This window comes from Sturnus vulgaris, chromosome 3 (assembly GCF_052056855.1).
Source record: "Sturnus vulgaris isolate bStuVul1 chromosome 3, bStuVul1.hap1, whole genome shotgun sequence".
Taxonomy (NCBI): domain Eukaryota; kingdom Metazoa; phylum Chordata; class Aves; order Passeriformes; family Sturnidae; genus Sturnus; species Sturnus vulgaris.
This window is the reverse complement of record NC_142245.1, coordinates 114,169,179-114,192,563: the sequence shown is the minus strand read 5'-3', so window position 1 is coordinate 114,192,563 and position 23,385 is coordinate 114,169,179. Positions and strand designations below refer to the sequence as shown.

The 23,385-nt window shown below is 51.9% G+C and overlaps 1 protein-coding gene across 7 annotated transcripts in view; it reads right to left on the bottom strand.

The window, feature by feature from the left end:
* Window positions 1–8,130, bottom strand: part of OTOF (otoferlin) — an 89,922-nt gene extending 81,792 nt beyond the window's left edge. For 4 of the 7 annotated variants that reach the window (XM_088162617.1, XM_088162619.1, XM_088162618.1 and 1 more), the window contains exons 1-2: window positions 8,037–8,129; window positions 3,642–3,701 (exon numbers count right to left, since the gene is read on the bottom strand). In XM_088162617.1, coding sequence (XP_088018743.1) covers window positions 3,642–3,701; window positions 8,037–8,114 — 138 coding nt within the window. In that variant the 5' untranslated portion in view covers window positions 8,115–8,129. Of the gene's footprint in view, window positions 1–3,641; window positions 3,702–8,036 lie in introns of all 7 variants that reach the window. The other 3 variants (XM_088162614.1, XM_088162615.1, XM_088162616.1) reach the window with 1 other exon arrangement.
* Between the last annotated feature and the right edge of the window lie 15,255 nt (window positions 8,131–23,385).

The following is a 23,385-nucleotide window of genomic DNA, read 5'->3' as shown; positions in this document are numbered from 1 at the left end:
GATGGATGAGCCAGGATCAGCTGGAAAAGGAGGAGATGGATGAGGCAGGATCAGTTGGGAAAATGAGAGGGAAGAGCCAGGAAGGTTTTGGGAAAAGGAAGAGAGGAATGCATCAGGATCAGCTGGAAAAAGACGAGATGGATGAGCTGGGATTTGTTGGGAAAAGCAGAGGGAAGAGCCAGGAGGGATTTGGGAAAAGGAGGAGAGGGAAGAGCCAGGATCAGTTGGGAAAAGGAGAGGAACCAGAAGCGTTCAGGAAAAGAAGGACAAGGATGATCCAGGATTTTTTTGGGAAAAGCAGGAAAGGGATGAGCCAGGAACGTTCCAGGGAGTGGCAGTGGAGGGGATGAGATGGAGGGAGGCCTCTTTTCCCAGGAAAAAGGCAGCAGAGCTGTTTTATAGGGATGGAGCTAAGGATGTGCCCAGTGCCAATTATTTTATGGATTTTATGGAAAATATAAATACAGACATTGGATGAGGATGGGAATATGGATCCAGGCTGGGAGAGCTGGGAATGTGCAGCTGGATGAGGGAAGGATGCAGGGAATGCTGGGAGCCTTTTCCAGAGGTTTCCAGGAGAGCTGGGATTTGGGAAAGGGCTGGAGGGCCAGGAGCCAGGGAATGGCTTCCAGTGGGAAAGGGGAGCTCGGGGTGGGATCTTGGGAAGGAATTCCTGGCTGGGCTGGAATTCCCAGAGAATCCCTGGATCTCTGGGAGTGTCCAAGGCGAGGTTGGAGCACCCAGGGATCCTAGGAAGTGTCAGGGTCAGAACTGGACAACCCTTAAATTCCCTCCTCACCCGAATCATTCCATGATTCCATAAAATCCTATTTTTTGTTTGTTTGTTTGCTGTTTTGTTTTGTTTCCCAAGGCAAATCCCTCTGGGTCAGCCCAACTCCCTGCATTCCCATTTTTCCAAGCTCCAGGACCTCCCAGATCCCACCATCCCCCCCTTCCCACGCCACTCCTGGCACATCCCAGGTTGGGAATGTGCCAGAGGCAGCGGATCCAGGATCCAGGATCTCTCCCAGGAGCAGCAGAGCGGAATTGAAAACCATGGGAAGAGAATTTGCTCATCCAGCAAATTCCCAGGAAGGAACCGGTGCCTCCTCAGCACTTCCCCAGCCCTCATTCCAGAGCTAATTATTCCCGGTTTTAATTTGTCTGCAGAGCCAGGGAGGCAAAGGAAAAATCGCTGGGATATAAATGGGAAATGGCACCAACGGATCCGGCCTCGCTCCGGATTTATCCCAAATTCTCCATGTGGAGATGGAATTTAGTCCTTTCCCTACTTTTTCTTTGCTTTTTTCCCCAATGTTTTGACGCTCCAGGGATTGGATCCGGTGATAAAATCACCAGGCAATCCCAAGATTATGGAATCAAGGAATTACTCAGCTTGGAAAAATCCTTGGAGATGAACAAATCCAAGAATTTCCCAGCGCTGCCCAGGCCACCCTCGATCCATGTCCCCACATCCACGTGGATGGAAATCCCTTCAGGAATGGGGATTCCACCACTGAACAGCCCTTTCCAGGAAGGAATTCTGTGGGAATTTCCCCCCTGGCCTGAGGAATTGTCCTATTCCTGCTTTCAGGGCTCTGCACCGTCAGCCCTTCGCTCCTTTTCCCAGAGAGAGGAGGAGAAAAATGGGAATTTTTCCAGCCAGATTCCCTTGTCCCTGTCCGACCTCCATCCAAAAGGTGCTGGATGTGCTTTGGGGGCTCCACATCTACCAAATCCAAGGAAATCCACTCCAAATCCAAGGAAAGGCAGAGAAAGTGGCAGCAATTCCAAGGAGCGACGTCCCGGGATTCACTAAAATCTGGGATTGCATTTGCCAAAGGAAAAATCTGGGAAAAAAAATCTGGGAAAGTCGTGGCTGGAGCCACAGGTTGATCCAAGAGGTTTTCCAAATTCTGGGGGGAAAAAAGCATGGAAAACTTGGAAGGCCCTGGCACAGAATTCCCAGAAAACTGTGGAAGTGTCCAAGGCCAGGCTGGAAAGGACTTGGAGCACTCTGGGATCAGGAATTTGTCCCTGTCCATGGATTGGGATGAGTTTTGAGGTCCCTTCCCACCCAAAATTCCACAGTTCCATGGTTTTTTGTTTCCTGGAATCGAGGGGAGCAGCTCATCCCTCAGGGCCTGCTCAGAAATTATCCCAGAAAATTTCAGCACCGAGGAATTTTGGGCTCCTTTTTTTTTCCCAGAGATTCCCTTCCCTCCCAGGCTGCGGGAGATCTCCAGGAAATTTCATTTCTCCGAGATGAAATCCTTCAGGGATGCAGCAGGGAACACAAACATTCCTGATTAATTAGAGCAGCCTCTGGAATACCCAGCAGCCTCTGGAATATCCAGCAGAGAGTTTGCAGAATTTATTAAAGGAACGAAGGAAAAACAATTGGGAAAGAAACGGAGCGAAACCAAACAAATGGAAACCGCTGGGGTTTGAAATCCAAATCCTGCCTGGAGGCGGATCCTGATTAATGGGAAGAGGGGGGAGGGAAAAGAGGGAATGGACACGGATTTTCTCAGCTCGGACACCACAGAATCCAGGGATTACTGAGGCTGGAAAAGCCCTCTGGGATCATCGGAGCCAAGATGTGGGAAGTGGGAATAGGAGAATTCCTGGAGTGCCACATATCCAGGAATTCCTTGGAAACCTCCAGGGATGGAGACTCCAAACTTCCCTGGGAGTTCCTGCCAAGGCCTGAGCAGCTTTTCCATGGGGAATTGTTCCCAAATTCCAACCTCGACTTCCCTGGCCCAGCCTGAGGCCATTTCCCTTTGTCCTGTCCCTGTTCCCTGGCTGTCCCCTCCTGCTCCGGGATTCGGGATCACGGATAATCCAAATGGGTTGAACTTCAAATATTCCCGGGAATTCCCTGGATATTCCCCCAGGCAGGAAGGGTTTGATCCTCTGTGGCTGCTCCAGGAGGGATTGACTTCCCTAAAAATGCTGGAATTCCAGGCTGGACACAGCTCCTGATCCAACACAATCCCAACCATTCCCAAATAGTTTTCCAACTGAATGGGGAGGGGGAAAAAAAAATCCCACAGGGAGCGTCGGAGGGGTTGGTGGGAGATGGAATTTGATGAGGAGGGGGGAAAAAAATTCCCAAAAATCTGGGAAATTCCAACCCTGGAAGTGTTCATGGGATGGTTTGGGTGGGAAGGGAACTCGAGTCCCAGGGATCATTCCCCTATCCCAGGTTGCTCCAAGCCTTTTTCTTGGACACTTCCAGGGATCCAGGGGCTCCTCTGGGAATTCTGTGCCTGAAGGAAAAAGAAGGAATTCCAAGGGGGGGAAAACCCAAATTTTTCCTCCTGAGACAATGAAAAATGGAGCCAAAATCCCAGCTGGGATAAACAATTTTCCCTGAAACTCAGTGCAGGAAACATGGAAAATTTTATTGTTTTCATTTATCCCCCACCTTGGAAAATTCCATCGAAATTTTCCCATCTCTGTCCAGCCAGGAATCCCGTTTGGTCTCTGCCGGGAGAAAACCTTGGAGCAGACAACGAAGATGCCAAAAAAACCGGGAACAGTGATTTCACCTGGATTGGGGACCCTGGATATTCACCTGGACAGGGAATTCTGGGATTTCTGGGATAAAAAAGATGGAAAACTTCTTCTCCTACCTCGTCAAACTTGGCCTCGTCCTCGCAGTTTTCCAGCACTCGAGTGTAGAAGGAAAGTCCTGGAGAGGAAAAAAAGAGGGAAAACAGGTGGATAAAGGGGTGGGAGACCCTGGGAATTTGGGATCTGCAGGGTGGGAACAGCTGGATGGAAAATTTCCACCGGAATTCCACATCCCGAGGATCCTGGGGGGACCAACACTTCCCAATCCAGGAGCATCCCGACTTTTCCAGAATCTTGATGTGCCGGTTCTCCAGGGTGTATCCATGAGTGATATCCCTCATTTCCCAGCCCCATTCCCGAGAGGAAACCTCTCCTGGCAGCTCTTCACGATCCATTAACTCCCGGCTCCCTAATTAGCCCCGGACACAAAGGCAATTAAGCGGGAATGAAGTGAGAATTCCCATGGGAAAGGGATTCTCAGATCCGCTGGAGCTTCTCAAAAAAAAAAAAAAAGAAAAAAGGGGCCAAAAAGGTGATGAAAATTCCCCATTTTCCTGCCTTTCCCCCAAAACCAGGCTGAAAAGCTGGAATTCCCGGAAAATTCTGGAGTCATCCCTGTTTTTTTTTTCCATGGAGCGAGGAGGGGGAGAAATGGAACCACGATGGATCCGGGAGCCCTTTGGAACTTCCAGGATTCAATCCCGTTCCCAAATCCCTGGGATGGAAAACTGGGAGAATCCCAAAGGCAAAGCTGATGGCACAGGATCCCTTGGGAATGCCAAACCCAAAGCTGTGGGTGGAGAGGAAGCCCCCGATATTCCAGGATTTTTGGCCATGGATTCCATCTTTTCCCGCCCTCCCACGGATCCGGAATTCCACTCGTGCCTCAGTTTCCCCAGTTTGGAAAACGCTGCAGCTCCCAGGATTCCCAGGAGAGGAGGAGGAGGAGGAGGAGGAAGAGCAGCATCATCCCAAGGCCTCAGGAATTTTTATCCCGGATTTTCCTCCTTCCTCTCCCACCTGAGCCCAAAACCCACCCGGGAGCTCGGCTGGATCCGGATCCCTCGGGATTGGGATTGGGATTGGGATTGAGATTGAGATTGGGATTGAGATTGGGATTGGGATTGGGATTGGGATTGAGATTGAGATTGAGATTGGGATTGAGATTGGGATTGGGATTGGGATTGAGATTGGGATTGGGATTGAGATTGAGATTGAAATTGAGATTGGGATTGGGATTGGGATTGGGATTGGGATTGGGATTGAGATTGAGATTGGGATTGGGATTGGGATTGGGATTGGGATTGAGATTGAGATTGGGATTGGGATTGGGATTGGGATTGGGATTGGGAATCCCTGTGCCAGGGATCCAGGAAAACCAGAGGAATGAGGAATTCCAGCTGGGAGCTGGGAGAGGGCTCCTCATTCCATGGCCAAGGGTCTGAAATTTTTCCAGAGGTGCTGGGAAAGGGCGAGAAGATTTTTTCCAATGGATTTTGGGACTGAGCTCCAAGCAGCCACATTCCAGGCCTGGAATTCCAGGTCAGTGTGCCTGGAATCCATCCCATCCCATCCCAGGGCAGGACAGGGCCCTGATTAAGGAAGGAATCATGGAAATGTGGAATTATTTCCGTTGGAAATAATTATAAATATAATGATTGTAAATATAATGATTGTAACTATAATACGTATAAATATAATAAATATTTCTAATATTTATTATATTTATCATAATTATTATAATCACATGTGACATGTTTCTATTTATATTATAGATTATTTATTAAAATAATTATTTTAGTATAATATTTATTATAATGATAATAAAGAAAGAATAAATAATTATGAAAATAATAAATAACCGAGTCCAGCATTCCCTGGATTCCATCCCCAGATCCCAAATCATCCCATGATTCCAAGAGCAAGGAAAACTCCCCTTGTTCTGTTCCCGCTGCTGTCGGAATCCAGGAAGATCCCTCGGGATCCTCCCGCTCTTTTTTTATCCTCGTGGATTATCCCATCCCCTCATCCCCAACCAGCTCCCGTGTCCCATGGATTTTCCAGCCCGGATTCCATCCCCAGAGCTCCTCCCACATCCCAAAATGTCCAGGAATTTCCCGGCGATCATCCCTGGAATTCCCATCGAGCTTCTCCCTTTGGATGCCGCTTGGGAATCGAGGTTGGGAATTTGGGAAAGGAATTTGGGGAAGGAATTTGGGGAAGGAATTTGGGGGAAGATGCTGAGAGCCTTTTGGAGCCAATTTTTTTTTTTTTTCCCTGCGGGATCCGAGGTTTGCTGCAGTTTTGGGATGGGAATGAACAGGGAATGATCCCAAATCCCCCTCCTTGCACATCCAAGGATGGATCCATCCTGATCCCCTTCCCCAATCCGACCACAGCTGGAATTGCTTCCCGAGCTGCTTCCAGCCCGTTTTGGCAGTTGGATTTTTCTGGGATAAAGAATTCCCACCTGGAAGCATCAGGCATTGGCTACATCACTAACCCCATTTTTCCACAGGAATTTTTTGAAGGAAAAGACCAGAAAAACAAAAAACAACAAACAAACAAAAAAAAACCCAAAAAAACCCCACAAAAAAAACCCCAAACCCAGGACCCTGATCCAACTGTCCTGGCACCAAATTCCTTCCTTGGAATTCCATCCCGGAATGGTTTGGGTGGGAAAGGACAATCCCATCCCATTCCAGGGACATCTCCCACCATCCAAGGTGATCCAACCTTTCCTGGGACACTGCCAGGGATTCTCTGGGAATTCCAGCCCAGCCCTTTCCCACCCTCCCAACCAGAATTTCCATCCCAAGCTCCCTTTTCCCAGCGGGAATCCATTCCCAGTGCCCAATCCGGACCCAAAGCAAGGTCGGATCCTGACATTCCCAAAATCCCAGCGGGAATTCGGGACCGGGAATGTTCGGAACTGGAAATTTGGGATCTCACTGTGGATTTTCCCCTCCCTTGACTCCCGTTCCCGCTGCTGGGATTGTTCCAGGCTCCGAGTGAGCGGGAATTTTCTTGGAGCTGGAAGGGTTAATTGTCCCTGGTTAATGATTCCCAAGGTCATTAAGAGCAGGGAAAGCCGATCCAGGCTGGCGATGGAATTCCAGGAATTCTCCTGCCGAGCTGGGATGGCCGTTCCCGCCTCCATGGATCCCATCCCGAACCTTTCCCGAGTTTTGGGGAAGCTCCGGCAGCTCCGCAACTTCCAGAGCCCCGCGGGAATTTTCCCTCCTTGCCACGGAAATCCCTGCGTGGTCCCTGCGGGAATGGGGGAGCTGCGGAATCCCCGGGAGAAATCCAGGCTGATCCCGGATCCCGGAGCGAGGTGAGGATTCCTTTGGGATCTCCTCGGGACCCTCGATCCTACAAAGCCGTGACCCCCGCAGCCGGATTCCGGCTGGGACGCGATCCCCGCTCCCGGCGGGAATTTCACCCTGGGAATTCTCCTCCTTTTCCCTGGATAAACCCATGGGGGGGGGGACCCCAAAATGAGCCGGTTTGGGGATCGTGCGTGGGGAAACTGAGGCAGGGATGGGTGCAGGGACTGCCCAAATCCTGTCCTAAAAATCCTGATCCCCAAAATCCTGATCCCCAAATTCCACCCCCCAAATCCTGCCCCCAAATTCCTCTTCCCAAATCCCACCCCCACAATCCTACTCCCCCCAAATCTTGACCCCAAATCCCATGTCTCAAATCCTGTCCCCAAATCTTGACCCCAAATACTGTCCCTCAAATTCCTCTCCCCAAATCCCACCCCCCACAAATCCTGATCCTTCAAATCTTTTCCCTCAAATCCTCCTCCTCCAATTCCTGCACCCCCAAATCCCACCTCCCTAAAATCCTGCACCTCCAAACCCTGCCCTCAAAATCCTGTCCCTAATTCCTGCCCCCCAATTCCTGCGCCTCACATCCCCAAATCCTGATCCCCAAATCTTTCTCCACCAATTCCCTCAAACCCTGCCCCCCAATCTCTCTCCTCCAATTCCCGATCCTCAATCCCCGCTTCCCAAATCCTGTCCCCCAAATCCTGTCCCCCAATTCCTGCCCCCAATCCCTCTCCCCCAATTCCCGATCCTCAATTCCCTCTCCCCCAATTCCTGCCCCTCAATTCCCGCTCCCCAAGTCCTGCTCCACCAATCCCTCTCCTCCAATTCCCCGATCCTCAAATCCTGCCCCCCAATTCCTGCCCCAAATCCCTCTCCCCCAATTCCTGCCCCTCAATTCCCGATCCTCAATTCCCCGCTCCCCAATCCCTCTCCCTCAATTCCCGATCCTCAATTCCCGCTCCCCAAATCCTGCTCCCCCAATCTCTCTCTCCAATCCTCTCCTCCCAATTCCCGATCCTCAATTCCCTCTCTCCCAATTCCCGCTCCCCAATCCCCCTCCCTCAATTCCCTCTCTCCCAATCCCTCTCCCCAATTCCGCTCCCAATCCCGGTACCCCCGGAACGCCGCCTTGGCGATGCGGTCTCCTTTGCCGCGGAGGCCGGACACGGAGCGGAGCTGCAGCACCAGAGCCATGGGGGGGACCCGCGGGGGGCTCGGGACGGAACCGGCGGCACCGGGGCGGCTCCAGGTGCTCGGTGCAGAGCTCGGTCTGGTCCCGGGGCGGTCTCGGAGCCGAGCCCGAGGTGCTCCCGGGGCGGTGCCCGGTGCCTGGTGCGGTCCCGGTGCGGTCCCGGTGCTCGGTGCCGAGTCCGGTGCGGTCCTGGTGTGGTCCCGGTTCGGTCCCGGTTCAGTCCCGGTTCAGTCCCGGTGCGGTCCCGGTGCCTGCTGCTGTCTCGGTGCTCGGTGCCGAGCCCGGTGTGGTCCCGGTGCGGGTGCCTAATGCGGTCCCGGTGTGGTCCCGGTGCAGTCCCGGTGCCTGATGCGGTCCCGGTGCTCGGTGCCGAGCCCGGTGCGGTTCCGGTGCAGAGCTCAGTCCAGTCCCGGTTCAGTCTCGGTGAGGTCCCGGTTCAGTCCCGGTGTCTGATGCGGTCTCGGTGCTCGGTACCGAGCCCGGTGCGGTCTCGGTGCGGAGCCCGGTGAAGTGCCCGGAGCCCCACGCGGTCTCGGTGGGTTCCCGGTCCGGGTCCCGGTCTCGGTGTGGTGTCGGCGCGGTTCCGCGCTCCGGAGCTCAGCTCGGTGCGTTCCCGGTGCCGGTGCCGGTCCCGGTGCGTTCCCGCTGCGTTCCCGGTGTCGGTGCTGATGCCGGTGCCGGTGTCGGTATCGGTGTCGGTGCAGGTTCCGCGCTCCGGAGCTCAGCTCGGTGCGGTGCCGGTGCCGGTGCGGAGCTTCCCCCCGCTCCCAGCGCTGAATTATTCAGCAGCGGGGCCGCCCCTCCGCTCCCTCCACCGTCCCCTCCCTCCTCCTCCTCCTCCTCCTCCTCCCTCCTCCTCCTCCTCCTCCTCCCTCCTTCCTTCTTTCCTTTCCTTTCCTTTCCTTTCCTTTCCTTTCCTTTCCTTTCCTTTCCTTTCCTTTCCTTTTCCTTTCCTTTCCTTTCCTTTCCTTTCCTTTCCTTTCCTTTCCTTTCCTTTCCTTTCCTTTCCTTTCCTTTCCTTTCCTTTCCTTTCCTTTCCTTTCCTTTCCTTTCCTTTCCTTTCCTTTCCTTTCCTTTCCTTTCCTTTCCTTTCCTTTCCTTTCCTTTCCTTTCCTTTCCTTTCCTTTCCTTTCCTTTCCTTTCCTTTCCTTTCCTTTCCTTTCCTTTCCTTTCCTTTCCTTTCCTTTCCTTTCCTAAACTTTCCTTTCCTTTCCTTTCCTTTCCTAAACTTTCCTTTCCTTTCCTTTCCTTTCCTTTCCTTTCCTTTCCTTTCCTTTTCCTTTCCCTTTCCTTTCCTTTCCTTTCCTTTCCTTTCCTTTTCCTTTCCTTTCCTTTCCTTTCCTTTCCTTTCCTTTCCTTTCCTTTCCTTTCCTTTCCTTTCCTTTCCTTTCCTTTCCTTTTCCTTTCCTTTCCTTTCCTTTCCTTTCCTTTCCTTTCCCTTTCCTTTCCTTTCCTAAACTTTCCTAAACTTTCCTTTCCTTTCCTTTCCTTTCCTTTCCTTTCCTTTCCTTTCCTTTCCTTTCCTTTCCTTTCCTTTCCTTTCCTTTCCTTTCCTTTCCTTTCCTTTCCTTTCCTAAACTTTCCTTTCCTTTCCTTTCCTTTCCTTTCCTTTCCTTTCCTTTCCTTTCCTTTCCTTTCCTTTCCTTTCCTTTCCTTTCCTTTCCTTTCCTTTCCTTTCCCAAAAATCCCAGGAACAGCAAGGAAGGATTCCAGGAAAGAAGGAAAGCAACAAAATCTGGGGAAAAAAAACCAAAAAAACCAAAACACCCCCCCCCAAATAAAACAAAAGCAAACAAACAAACAAAAAAACCCCAAAACCAAAAAAAAAAAAAAAAAAAAAAAGCAAGAAAAACAAACCAAAAAACCAAACCAAACAAAAACAAGAACAGAAACAAAACAAAAAACAAAATTAAAAAAACAAAACAAAACAAAATAACAACAAAAAAACCCCAAAAACCAAACCAAACAAAAAAAAATTAAAAAAAAGGAAGAAAATAGGGGGAGAGGAGGAAAAGAAAGGAAAAGCCAGGATGGATCCGGGAATTCTTTGGGATCTTTAATGGCAAGGTGGAATCTCGGGGCTCCCCCTGGAGCAGGATTTGATCCCGAAATTCCTTTTCGGCCTCAGGGATGTTCCCACCGGAATGGGCGATCCCAAACCCTCCTTGAGGCCTCGGACAACTCCGAGTTCAAATTTGTCGTTCCAAGAGCGGAATTTTTTTATCTTTTCCATGGATTTTTCCCCGTCTCGGGATCGCTCGCTCGCGGCTCCTCCCAATCCAGTCCTTTAGGGGGCACCAAGAGCTCGGGAATTGCATCCCTGGCAGCTCCCAGAGGGAGGAATTCCTTCCCCACATCCCATCCATCCCTGCCCGCTGGCCCCGCATTCCAGCATTCCCAGTTCGGGCGGGATTGGCCCCGGGAGATCCCTCCCGATGCCAGCGCGGGGCCGGGAAAAGGGCGAGGCTGAATATCGGGAATATCGAGGCTGGAATATCGGGAATATCGAGGCTGGAATTCGGGAATATCGGGATGGCAGAGCCGGAGCAGGGATTGAGGGGAGGAAATCTTGGGAAGGAATTGTTTGAAACGGAAAAGTGGGAATTTGGAAGGAATTCCCGGCTGGGAGAGTGGGGAGAGGCTGGGCTGGAATTCCCAGAGAATCCCTGGGAGTGTCCAAGGAAAAGTTGGAGCATCCCGGGATTGTTGGAGCGTCAGGGTTGGGATGGGATGGGATTGAAGGTCCCTTCCCACCCAAACCATTCCACGAATTCCAGGATTCCACGAGATTTGCAGATCCCAGCTCTGTTCGCAGCTTTTGGCCCTCCAGGATGGATTTGTCCTCTCGCAGCATTCCCGGGAAAAGGGAGAGCTCCAAACCCCCCGCGGACTCGGGGCTCCCAGAGCTCTTTTCCAGCCTGAACAATTCCATGATTCCATGGGGTTTTCCCGGCCCCGAGGATCAATTCTGATTGGACAGCGCAGCCAAATTTCCTCAGATCCCTGGATTTTAATGAAATCCTCGGAGCCGTTGTCGGATTCCTTGGGCCCAGCTCAGAGTTCCTCCTTTGGACTCTTTTTTTTTTGGGACACGGGAACATTTCCCACTGGGATCTCTCCATCCCTGTTTGAAGTCCCAGGCAGGTGATGGATGCCGGTGACGTCAGCAGAAAAACCTGGAAAAATCCCAAGGAAAGGCTCCCTTTGATGGCAGGGATGACGAGGCTGCCCCATTTTCTCCTTCCAAGAGGAACAATTCCTTTTTTTTATTTTTTTTTTAATTTTTTTTTTTTAGGATCACAGATAAACCAGGAATGAGCTGCAGGCTCTGCAAACCCCAGCTGGAATTCTGCAAAGTCCTGGGATGAGCAGGAGGGATGGATCCCAAAATGAAGGAATGGGTTGGGTGGGAAGTGACATTAAATGCCCAAAAATTCCAAGGGCAGGGACACTTCCCCTTATCCCAGAATCTCATCCAACCCTTTCCTTGGATAATCCCAGGGATCCAGGGATTCTCTGGGAATTCCAGCCCAGCCAGGAATTCCTTCCCAAGATCCCACCCCGAGCTCCCCCTTTCCCACTGGAAGCCATTCCTGGCTCCTGGCCCTCCAGCCCTTGCCCAAATCCCAGCTCTCCTGGAAACCTCTGGAAAAGGCTCCCAGCATTCCCTGCATCCTTCCCTCATCCAGCTGCACATTCCCAGCTCTGGCATTGGATCCATCCCCATCCCAACTCCTCTCTGGGAAGGAATTTCAGGATTCAGGGGCTTCACTGGGAATTTGGGACTCCAGGAAGGGTCTCCCTTCCCTTTTCCATCCTTGAATTCCATAAAAATCCCTCAGGGATGGATCCTGAGTGTCCTGGATCCCAGAATCCTGGAGTGGTTTGGGATGGGATCCATGGACCTTCAATCCCATCCTGGGGACACTTCCCATGATCCCAGGGTGATCCAAATCCACCCTTGGACACTGCCAGGGATCCAGGGATTCTCTGGGAATTCCAGCCCAGCCAGGAATTCCTTCCCAAGCTCCCCTCATTTATTTCCAGCCATCCCCCCGCTCTGTATCCCGGTGGGTTTTGCTCAGATCCGCGGGATAAAGGACGGAGAATCCCCCTGGAAAACCATTCCCGGCTGTCCCCAGATGCTCCCCTTTGCCCTGGGAGTGTGGAATTAAGGGAATTGCCGTGTCCTGCTTTCCCCTAATCCCCCTAATCCCTGTAATTACACATTCGGGCCGTCAGAAATGGCCGATGGAATTTCCAGACCCTTCCCCGACATTCCCAGTCCCGGGCCGGCCTCATTCCCATCGGGATCTGGGATCGTCTCTCCCAGTCTCTCCCAGTCTCTCCCAGTCTCTCCCAGTGCCATCCCGAGGTTGGGATTGGGATCATCCACATCCAGCTGTGGAGAACATCTGGGTGCCGCGCTTCCTGGGGCGGGGGAATAATTAATTAAAGAGCTGCTCATTAATTTGTCCTTGATTTCGCAGATCCCTGGTAAAGGAGGAGCCTCATCCCAGCCCGTGATGGGATCCAGGGAGGGGCACCAATCCAAGGCACATTCCCGGGAGCTCCGGGAATTTTGGGGTCACGTTCCCACCCTTCCACAGCTCTTTAATCACCATTTCAGAGCCCTGGAGGTCTCTCACAACCCCCTTGGGTTGTCTCTTCTATCATCGTTTAATTTCCTTTTTTTTATCTCTTATCACCTCCCTTCTCTGAACCCATTTATTCCTCCTTCACTGCTCTCTTTAAATCTCTTTTAAACATCTTTTCCCCTCAGTTTACACCTCTTCCATCATCATTTTATTTCCTTTTTCATCTCTTGTCGCCTCTCTTTTAAAATCCATTTACTCCTCTTTTTGCACCTCTTTTACTCCTATTTTAAACCTCTTTTACCCTCAGTTTACACCTCTTTATCATCATTTTACTCCCTTTTTTTTCTCTTATCGCCTCCCTTTCAGAACCCTTTTAGTTCTCTTTTTACACCCCTTTTACTCCTCTTTTTACCCCCTTTTACTCCTCTTTTACCCTCAGTTCACACCTCTTTTACTCCTGTTTTACACCTCTTTTACTCCTATTTTACACCTCTTTACCTCCCTTTTGCATCTCTTCCACTCCTCTTTTTACACCTCTTTTACTCTTATTTTTACAACTTTTAACCTCCCTTTTACGCCTCCTTTACCATCATTTTATTTCCTTTTTTCTCTCTCATCACCTCCTTTTCAGAACCCTTTTAGTTCACTTTTTACACGCCTTTTACTCCTCTTTTTACCCCTCTTTTACCCCTCTTTTACACTCAGTTTACACCTCTTTTATCATCATTTTATTTCCTTTTCTCTCTCATCGCCCTCCTTTCCCATCTCTATTCACTCCTCTTTTAAATCATTTTTCCCTCCTTTCCAACCACTTTTACTCCTCTTTTTAATCCTCTTTCCCTCTCCTTTTCCTCCTCTTTTTTTTCCCCATTTTTTCTCTTATCATCCCATTTCCTATCTTTTATCTCCCTTCTTTCAATCCTCATTTACTCCCATTTTTAAACATTTTTACCCCCATTTTGCACCTCTTTTATCAACATTTAATTTCCTTATTTGCCCCTTATCGATCCCCTTTTAAACCTCTTATCGCCCTCCTTTTAAACCCCTTTAATCTTCATTTTACACCTCTTTTATCACCATTTTATGTCTTTTTATCTCTCATATCACCCTCCTTTTATCTCTTTTGGCATCATTTTATTTCCTTATCACCTCCCATTTTCCACCTCCTATTTACCTTCATTGTCCACCTATTTTCCTCTATTTTTCCACCTCTTTTCCTCTATTTTCCACCTCTTTTCCTTTATTTTCCACCTCTTTTCCTTTATTTTTCCACCTCTTTTCCTCTATTTTTCCACCTCTTTTCCCATCCTTTCCCACCTCTTTCCCCTTCTCTTTCTGCCTCTTATTTCCTTATTTTCCCACCTCTTTTCCTTCCTTTTTCCAACTTTCCCCCCTCTCTTTTTCTGCCTCTTCGTCCCTTATTTTCCCATCTCTTTTCCTTTATTTTCCCACCTCTTTCCCCCTCTTTTCCCACCTCTTATTCCCTTCTTTTTTCATCCCTTTTCCCATCTTTTCCCACCTCTTTCCTCCTATTTTCCCACCTTTTTCCCCACTCTTTTTCCCCCCCATATTTTCCCTTTTCCCCACTTTCCCATGGACACTTCTCCTTTGGGCTCCAGGTGGGACCAACCCATCCCAAATCTTGGAATTTTTTCCACACCATCCCAGCCCAGCTGCTTCCCAGGATTCTCCTGGAAAAGCCTGGAGCAGTTTCTGAGGAAAGGACGGATTTTCCCTGAGGGAGGACAAGGTCGGGATTTAATTGGGAGCGTGGAGCTGCCCAGGGAAAAGGCAGGAAAATCCTGGAGCAGCTGGAAAACCACGGGATGGTTTTTAGGGAAGCTCCATTCCCTGCTCCGCAGTTTTCCTGGAGTGGGGAGAGCTACAAAGCAGGAAAACAAAAATTTAAAAAAAAAAAAACAGAGCTGAATTTTCTGGGTGTTCTGTTTCCACTTGGAGTCAAAACAAGAGGGAAAATTCCAGTGAATCTTTCCCAGGTGCTGCAAAAATTCGGGAAAAGCACGTGAGGCTCTGGTTGGAATTCCCAGAGAAGTTGGGGTTGCTCCATCCCTGGAAGTGTCCAGGGAAAGGTCGGATGGGATTGGAGCACCCTGGGATAGGGGAAGGGTTGGGGTTGGAATGGGATGGGATTGAAAATCCATGAATCCCACCCAAACCTGCTGGGATTGCTCCAGGCTGGGATTCCCAGCGGATAAATCCTGTGGAATGAAGCTCCAAGGAAAACCCCGAGCTCCAGGGAATCCTTGGAGCTCTTTCCAGTGCCTCAAGGGGCTCCAGGAGAGCTGGGATTTGGGAAAGGGCTGGAGAGCCGGGAACCAGGGAATGGCTTCCAGTGGGAAAGGGCAGGGAAAGATCTTGGGAAGGAATTCCTGGCTGTGGGTGACGTGGGTTGGGAATGTTCAGGTTGGATGATATGGGTGGGAATGTTAAGATTATTTGATATGGATTGGGAATGTTGGGGTTGGATGATATGGATTGGGAATGTTGGGGTTGGATGATATGGATTGGGAATGTTCAGGCTGGTGTCATGGATTGGGAATGTTGTTGTTGGTGACATGGATTGGGAATCCTGGAGATGGTGACAAGGATTGGGAATGTTCAGGTTGGTGACATGGATTGGAAATGTTGGGGTTGGTGACAAGGATTTGGAATGTTGGGGTTGATGACATGGATTGGGAATGTTGACATTGATGTCATGGATCAGGAATGTTGAAGTTGGGTGACATGGATCAGGAATGTTGAGGTTATTTGACATGGATTGGGAAAGTTAAAATTATTTGACATGGATTGGGAATGTTGACATTGATGTCATGGATCAGGAATGTTGTTGTTGGTGACATGGATTGGGAATGTTGATGTTGGTGACATGGATCAGGAATGTTGTTGTTGGTGACATGGATTGGGAATGTTCAGGTTGGTGACAAGGATTGGGAATGTTTGGGTTGGTGTCATGGATTGGGAATGTTGATGTTGGTGACATGGATCAGGAATGTTGAGGTCGGGTGACCTGGGCACCCCAATCCCAGTTTGGATCCCCCTCTCCCAGCCCTGTGGATTTTCCAGCTCCCAGAATTCCTGCTCAGGGTGAGGGGCAGCTCTGGGCCCTCACCCCATGCCGAGATTTTCCAGAGGGATTGGAATTGGATTTGCCTGTCCTGCTCCAAGGGCTGTGGATGCAGAGCTCAAACTCTCCTGCTGCTGGAATTGGATTAAAGTCCAGAACAAATCCTGTGAGTGCTTCCCTAATTCCCACCAGACTCCCTAATGCCGTTATCTCCCGGGAAAAAGCTCCTTATCCATCCCTTTGGGAAGCAGACGGTGGCACAGGACACTTGGGACAACGAATCCGAAAAGCAGGGATTGGGGTGGGAAAACGGGGAGATGCCCTGGGGGGTGAAATCCAAATTTCCAACAGGCAGAGGAGGTGGAGGGAGCCCATCTGGAATGTCTGGGACAGGGATCGGGAATGTCGACTCCCAGCCAGGATCTTCCACTTTGCAGATTGGTTCTGGAAAGGTCCAGGTGGGATCAGATCCAGGCTCTGGATCCCGGCTCTGTTCCAGCCTTTGGAGCAGGGAACAGCTGGAATTCCTCATTCTGGCTGCTCTGCACGCTGGGGCTGATGTTCCATGGAATCCTGGAATGGGTCGGGTGGGAAAGACTTTAAATCCCATCCCATTCCAACCCCGACACCTCCCACTATCCCATGGGGCTCCAACCATTTCCTTGGACACTCCAGGGATTCTCTGGGAATTCCAGCCCAGCCTCTCCCCACCCTCCGAGCCAGGAATTCCTTCCCAAGATCCCACCCCAAGCTCCCCTTTCCCAGTGGGAATTCCATTCCCTGTGTCCCATCCCTCCAGCCCTTGTCTCCCTTTCCAACCCCTTGGCTCCATCCTCTCCTCGTATCCCGCTCCCACATCCCATCCCCGCCCCCTTCTCCAGCTGGAAAAGGGATCAGGAGGAGGCTGGGAGCAGGGAAAGGCTCCAGCTCCCCCAGAGCTGGGACAAAAAGGGATGGATTTGTCCCTGTCCCCCAGAAATAGCGGGAAATGAGGAAAACATTCCTGGCTGAGATCCAACGGCCATCCCTGGCAGTGTCCAAGGTCAGGATGGACACAGAGGAAAGCGTCCCTGCCCGTGGAGGGGGTGGGATGGGATAACGGGATGGGATAATGGGACTGGATGGGATAATGGGATGGGATTGAAGGTCCTTTCCCACCCAAACCATTCCAGGATTCCCAGAATCCCAGCACAGCAGGATGGGAGGGGAGGGACAATGACATTTCAGACCAAACCCAGGACTGAAACCCAGAGGATCCGAATCCAGAGGTGAAGGATCCAAATCCAGAGGTGCAAAACCCAAATCCAGAGGTGCAAAACCCAAATCCTGAGGTGGTGGATCCAAATCCAAAGGCGAAAAATCCAATCCAGAGGTGGAGAATCCTAATCCCCAGGTGAAGGATCTAAACATGGAGGTGCAGAACCCAAAGCCAAATGTGATGGACTCAAATCCAGAGATACAAAACCCAAATCCAGAGGTGCAAAACCCAAATCCAGAGGTGGAGGATCCCAAATCCAGAGGTGGAGGATCCCTGTGGGATGTCTGGCCATGGCAGCACTTCCCTGGCCCGAGTGACTTCCCAAAGCCACGCCAGATCCTCTCCTGGATTTTCCCTGCCCGTTCTCCCAGCACTGGGAGAGAGCCGGATCCAAACCTGGCTCCGAGTTTGGCCCCATTTTCCCTCCCCCAACTCCCTGGGCTGCCCCAAAATTCCCCCTTTTCCCAGGAAACCCTTCCCCCAGGAGCATTTTCCACCGGGTTTATTTATCCCTCTGTCCAGGCCGGGCCCAGTGGAGCTGTTTACAATCCCTAATTAAATTTTGGGAAGCGCCTGCAGCCGTCTCTGGTTTCCATCAGGCACCTGCCGGCCCTAATGGGCCTCTCCAGGTCATTCCCTGTCCTTGGATTTCCTGGAAAACCATCAAAGGCTGCCCTTGCCTCTGGCTGCTCCAGGGATGTGGAGCTGCAGCCGGAGCAGGACCCGAGGAGGGATGGGGGAAGCTGGGACAGAATCCCTTGGAATCATGGAATGATTTGGGTGGGAAGGGACCTCAAATCCCATCCATCCCACTCCTTCCCATGGGCAGGGACCCTTCCCACTATCCCAGATTTTCCCACATGTGTCTCCTCCAGGCTGATCCCTCTGGGAATTTTTTTTTTTTTTCCGTGTATCTTCCTCACCGCTATTCCCTGTCTGTTCCACCTCTCCAGGTGGAATTTGCTCCAAACCCTGCTCTGGGCTTTGGGAACAGGATTTTACACAATGGAAATCAAGGAGGAAAAAGGCAGGGATGGGTGGGATCTTGAGAAAGAATTCCTGGCTGGGCTGGAATTCCCAGAGAATCCCTGGATGCCTGGGAATATCCAGGGGAAGGTTGGAGTACCCTGGGATAGTGGGATTGGAATGGGATGGGATTGAAGGTCCATGGATCCCATCCCAAACCATTCCAGGATTCTGGGATCCAGGACACTCAGGATCCATCCCGAGGGATTTTTATGGAATTTGGGGATGGAAAAGGGAAGGGAGACCCTTCCTGGAGTCCCAAATTCCCAGTGAAGCCCCTGGATCCCGAAATTCCTTCCTGGAGAGAGGTTGGGATGGGGATGGATCCAATGCCAGGCTGGGAGAGCTGGGAATGGGATGGGATTGAAGGTCCCTTCCCACCCAATCCAGGCTGGAATTCCATGAAATCCCAAAGCCTGGAGCGGATTTTTAGGCTCCTGGTACCTCCAGCAGGTTCATCCCTCCTGGAAATGGATTTGGGGCTGGATCCATCCAGCTGGGACATTGGGAATGCTCTGATGGAGGCAGGAAAACACCCCAGAGAGGGCTCGGCTCCGGGAGGATTTTCCAGAATTTCCCCCACACATTCCAGGAGGGCCCTTCCCAGCCCCTTAGACACAAAAATCCCGGGATTTTGCAGCATCTCCTGTTTTCTCCATTCCCCTCATGGAAAACCATTCCCAGGATCCGGGGGATTCCACAGCTTTCCTCCTCCCGGCATTCCTGGAGAGCGGCACGGGGCGTTCCAGGGGAAGGCAGAAAATCCGGGATTTGGGTGAGGACGGGGATGGTCCCTCCCCATTCCCAGGGCGGGGACAAGGACACGGGCGAGGTCCTTGTGGTGTTCCCATTGATCCGGAGAGCCTCGTCCCCGACCACAGCCCCGCTCCCAGCGCTCGGGAATGGAAAACGTCGATACCGGAACGTTCCCAAGGTCAGGAACACCAGCCGGGACAAGCCCGTGTCCCCAAGGGCCACCATCCCCTCATTTTTTTCCATAAAAAAACATCCCACGAAATCCTGGAGATCCGGGATCTGCCTGGTGTATCGGGATGGGATAAGGGGATAATGGGATACTGGGATAATGGGATGGGATGGGATAATGGGATGGGATGGGATACAGGGATGGGATTCAGGGATGGGACACAGGGCTGGGAATTCCCAAATTCCCACCGTGGAGCACCAGGGAAGAGCCATCACACCCGGCCGTGGTGACAATCCCAAGATTCAGGCTGGGAAAATCCTGCTGGGAAATGTTTTGGATGTGGGGATCGGCTTCAGGAGAAGTGAAGGAGGAAAATCCATGGAAAAAAAACTCCCAGGGGCCTCATCCTGGGGGATCAGCCATTCCCGCCTGGAGCAGGAGCATGGATGGAAATGTGGGAAAATCCAGCTGGGACAGTGGGAATTGTCCCTGCCCATGGCCTGGGATGAGACTGGAGGGGCTTTGAGGTTCCTTCCCACCCAAAATTCCAAGATTCCATCAGGGAAGAGCCTCGATAAAGCAGCTTGATCCAGGAAAAGGAGGGACAGGGCGTGGAATTTTCCCCTGGAACCTCTCCAGACTCATTCCCGGCAGGAATTCCCGGCTTTGTCCGGTGGGGGAGGATCCCTAAGACTGAGCTGGAAGAGCCTTGGCCGGGAATCTCCTCACAACTGCTCCATCCCAGTAAAATTCCCGGGATTGGGTTGATGTCCAGGAGATTCCCACTGTCCCAAGGCTGGGATAATTCCCATTCCCAGCCCTGCTCTGGCTGCTCCCGGTGGGATTTGTAACCACAGGGAAGGGCAGGGAATGCAGGGAACAGCTCCAGATCCCGTTTGTGCCGGCTCTGGATCCGGGATGGTGCCGCTGGGTTGGCCTGGGGAGGCAGCGGATCCGGGAATGTGGAAATCCAGGAATGTGGGGATTCAGGAATGTGGAAATCCAGGAATGTGGGGATCCGGGAATGTGGGGATCCGGGAATGTGGGGATCCAGGAATGTGGGAATCCAGGAATGTGGGGATCCAGGAATGTGGGGATCCAGGAATGTGGGGGATGTGGGAATGTGGAGATCCAGTAATGTTGGAGATCCAGGAATGTGGGGATCCAGGAATGTGGGGATCCAGGAATGTGGAAATCCAGGAATGTCGGGATCCAGGAATGTCGGGATCCAGGAATGTGGGTGATCCAGGAATGTGGGGATCCGGGAATGTGGGGATCCAGGAATGTGGGGATCCAGGAATGTGGGGATCCGGGAATGTGGGGATCCGGGAATGTGGGGATCCAGGAATGTGGGGGATCCGGGAATGTGGGGATCCAGGAATGTGGAAATCCAGGAATGTGGGGATCCAGGAATGTGGGGATCCGGGAATGTGGGGGATTCGGGAATGTGGGGATCCGGGAATGTGGGGATCCGGGAATGTGGGGGATCCGGGAATGTGGAGATCCAGGAATGTGGGGGATCCGGGAATGTGGAAATGCAGGAATGTGGGGATCCAGGAATGTGGGGGATCCAGGAATGTGGGGATCCAGGAATGTGGGGATCCAGGAATGTGGGGATCCGGGAACGCAGCAGATCTGGGAACGTTCCGTTCCCTTCTTCCCTGTCAGGGTGGATTTGTGCTGGAAATCGGATTTTCCCTCATTTCCTCTGTCCCTGTCACATCCTGTGGTTTTCCAGCCTCGCTCCCGGGGTTGTTGTGTCCTGGTTCCAGCGGCTCCCGGGGACAGCTCCGAGCTCTTTCCATCCTTGGATTCCCGGCACTCCGGGATGCTCCCGGATCCCGGCTCACCGGGGTCTTTGCTTTCCTTGCTTCCCGTGATTTTCCAGGAAAATCCAACCTCCAGGAGCAGCCGGGAGGATCTGGAATTGTTCATATGGGCCAGGCTGATCCTGCTGTTTCCAAAGGAAAAATTAGGGAATGGGAAGAGATTCTCCCTTTGTCCTGGTGGCCGGCAAAATTCCAGGCTCCAAATGCAGGAAAGGAGGGGAAAATTCAGGAAAATCTTTCCAGAAGGAGGAACAAGGTCAGGGAAGGGACAGATAATCCAGGACTCCTGGGGGATGCAAATCCCGATTTTCCATCCTCTCTCACTCCGCTGGTTCCCCTTGGAAGCAGAATTCCCGGCCCTGTGGGATGTGCTGGCACTCAGCCAAGTCCCTGAGGATTCCCAGGGGATCTGTGGCTGCCCTTGGATCCCTGGAAGTTTTCCAGGCCAGGTTTCCAGGGGCTTGGAGCAACCTGGGATGGTGGGAGGTGTCCCATGGGATGGGATTTTCCTTCCCACCAAAACCATTCCATGATTCCACGACTGGAAATTTCCTTGGAGCAGAAGGGACGGGATTCTGGTCATGGCAGCCCATGGAGGAGCTGCTGGGAATGGGAATTCCAGGATTGGAATGGGAATTCCAGGGTTGGAATGGGAATTCCAAGATTGGAATGGGAATTCCAGCTCTGCTGGGGGCTGGGATTCTGGGACACAGAGCCCAAAGTGGGAGGCCAGGCTGGGATGGAGAGGGATAACCTGGGCTGGGAAAGGAAAAACAGGGAATTCATCAGAGCATGGAGCCTTTGGATCATGGAATAGGTGGGGTGGGAAGCGACCTTCCATCCCATCCCATCCCATCCCATCCCATCCCATCCCATCCCATCCCATCCCATTCCATCCCATCCCATCCCATCCCATTATCCCATCCCATCCCATCCCATTCCATCCCATCCCATCCCATCCCATCCCATCCCATTATCCCATCCCATCCCATTCCATCCCATCCCGTGGGCAGGGACATCTCCCACATTCCCAGATTCCTCCAGCCTGGCCTTGGATATTCCCAGGGATCCAGGGACAGCCCCAAATTCCCTGGGAATTCCATCCCAGCCTTTCCCCACCCTCCCAGGGAAGGATTCCTCACCATTATCCCAGTTCCAGATCCAATCCTGGATTATTCCCAGGGTTGTTGACCCCATCCCGAGCTGGCACCGGGATTGGCATCCCCTGGATCCAAGTCTGGAAGTGCCTCTCCCACTGGGAATAATCATTCCAAGCCCATCCGGGATATTCCCGGCTCCATCCCACCCTGGGACCGGGGCTGGTGCTGTGGGGAGAGAAAATCCAGGTGGGATCAGGGCTGGGAATAGGGCAGGACACTCCTCCCTTTATTTCCTGGAAGTTTGGGTCCCTTTCCCGAGTTTTTCCAGCCAATCCCTGCTCTGGAGGACTTTGACGTGGGAATTTGATGAGAAAAGCTGGGAAGGAGCCTTGGGATGGGGAGGTGGATCCTCCGGGGATGTTTGGGTGCTCCCGGGATGTTGTGCAGAGCACAGGGAATTCCCGGGAGGAATCGCAGCTCCTGGAATGGTGAAGAGCCCAGGTGGTGCTGCCAGAGGGCAGAATTCCAACTCCCCATCCCCACAGCGCCCAAGGAATTCCTCTGGGAATTGGCTGAAATCCAGAGCAGCATCTCCAAGGATCCCCAGGGATCAGCTCTGCTGGGATCCCAATCCCTGTCCATGGATCTGCCCTGGGATCAGCTCATCCCGACACTGCCGGGAAGGAGGAAAGGATTGAGGAGACCCGGAGCTGCTCCCGGGGCTGGGAGAGCTGGGAATGTGCAGCTGGATGAGGGAAGGATGCAGGGAATGCTGGGAGCCTTTTCCAGAGGTTTCCAGGAGAGCTGGGATTTGGGAAAGGGCTGGAGGGCCAGGAGCCAGGGAATGGCTTCCAGTGGGAAAGGGGAGCTCGGGGTGGGATCTTGGGAAGGAATTCCCGGCTGGGCTGGAATTCCCAGACAATCCCTGGCACTGTCCCAAGGGTGGATTTGGATCACCCTGGGATCGGGATTTCAGGTCCCTTCCCACCCAAACCTCTCCTTTGATCCCAAAATCCTGGCTGTGCTGGCTCTGGGAATTCTGCATCCCCGCAGCCGGGGCAAAACATTCCTGCCCCATCCCGGTTATCTGCTGGAGGCAGAGCTCTCCCTCCCAGGGCCGTGTCCAGAAAAATGAGGAAAAACGTCGGATTTTCCTTGTTTTGACTGCAGGGCTCCGTATTTACATTGCTCCGGCTTCCTCCGCATTCCTGGCTCCGTTTTTTTTTTTTTTTTTTTTGGGACAGGGAGAGGATGTGCTGGAGATAAATCCCAACTCCCACTTTCCTGGTGGCTCCCGCTTTTCCGAGGTTCAGAGCCCAGCAGCTCCTAAAAAAAAGCAGTGGGGGGGAGAGAATTCCCGGTGAGCCGGAGCTCCTGATGGATGTGGAGGGAAAAATCCCTGGGAAAAGGGAGGATTTTGTAGCTGCTCCTCCCCAAAACCTCTGAATCCCA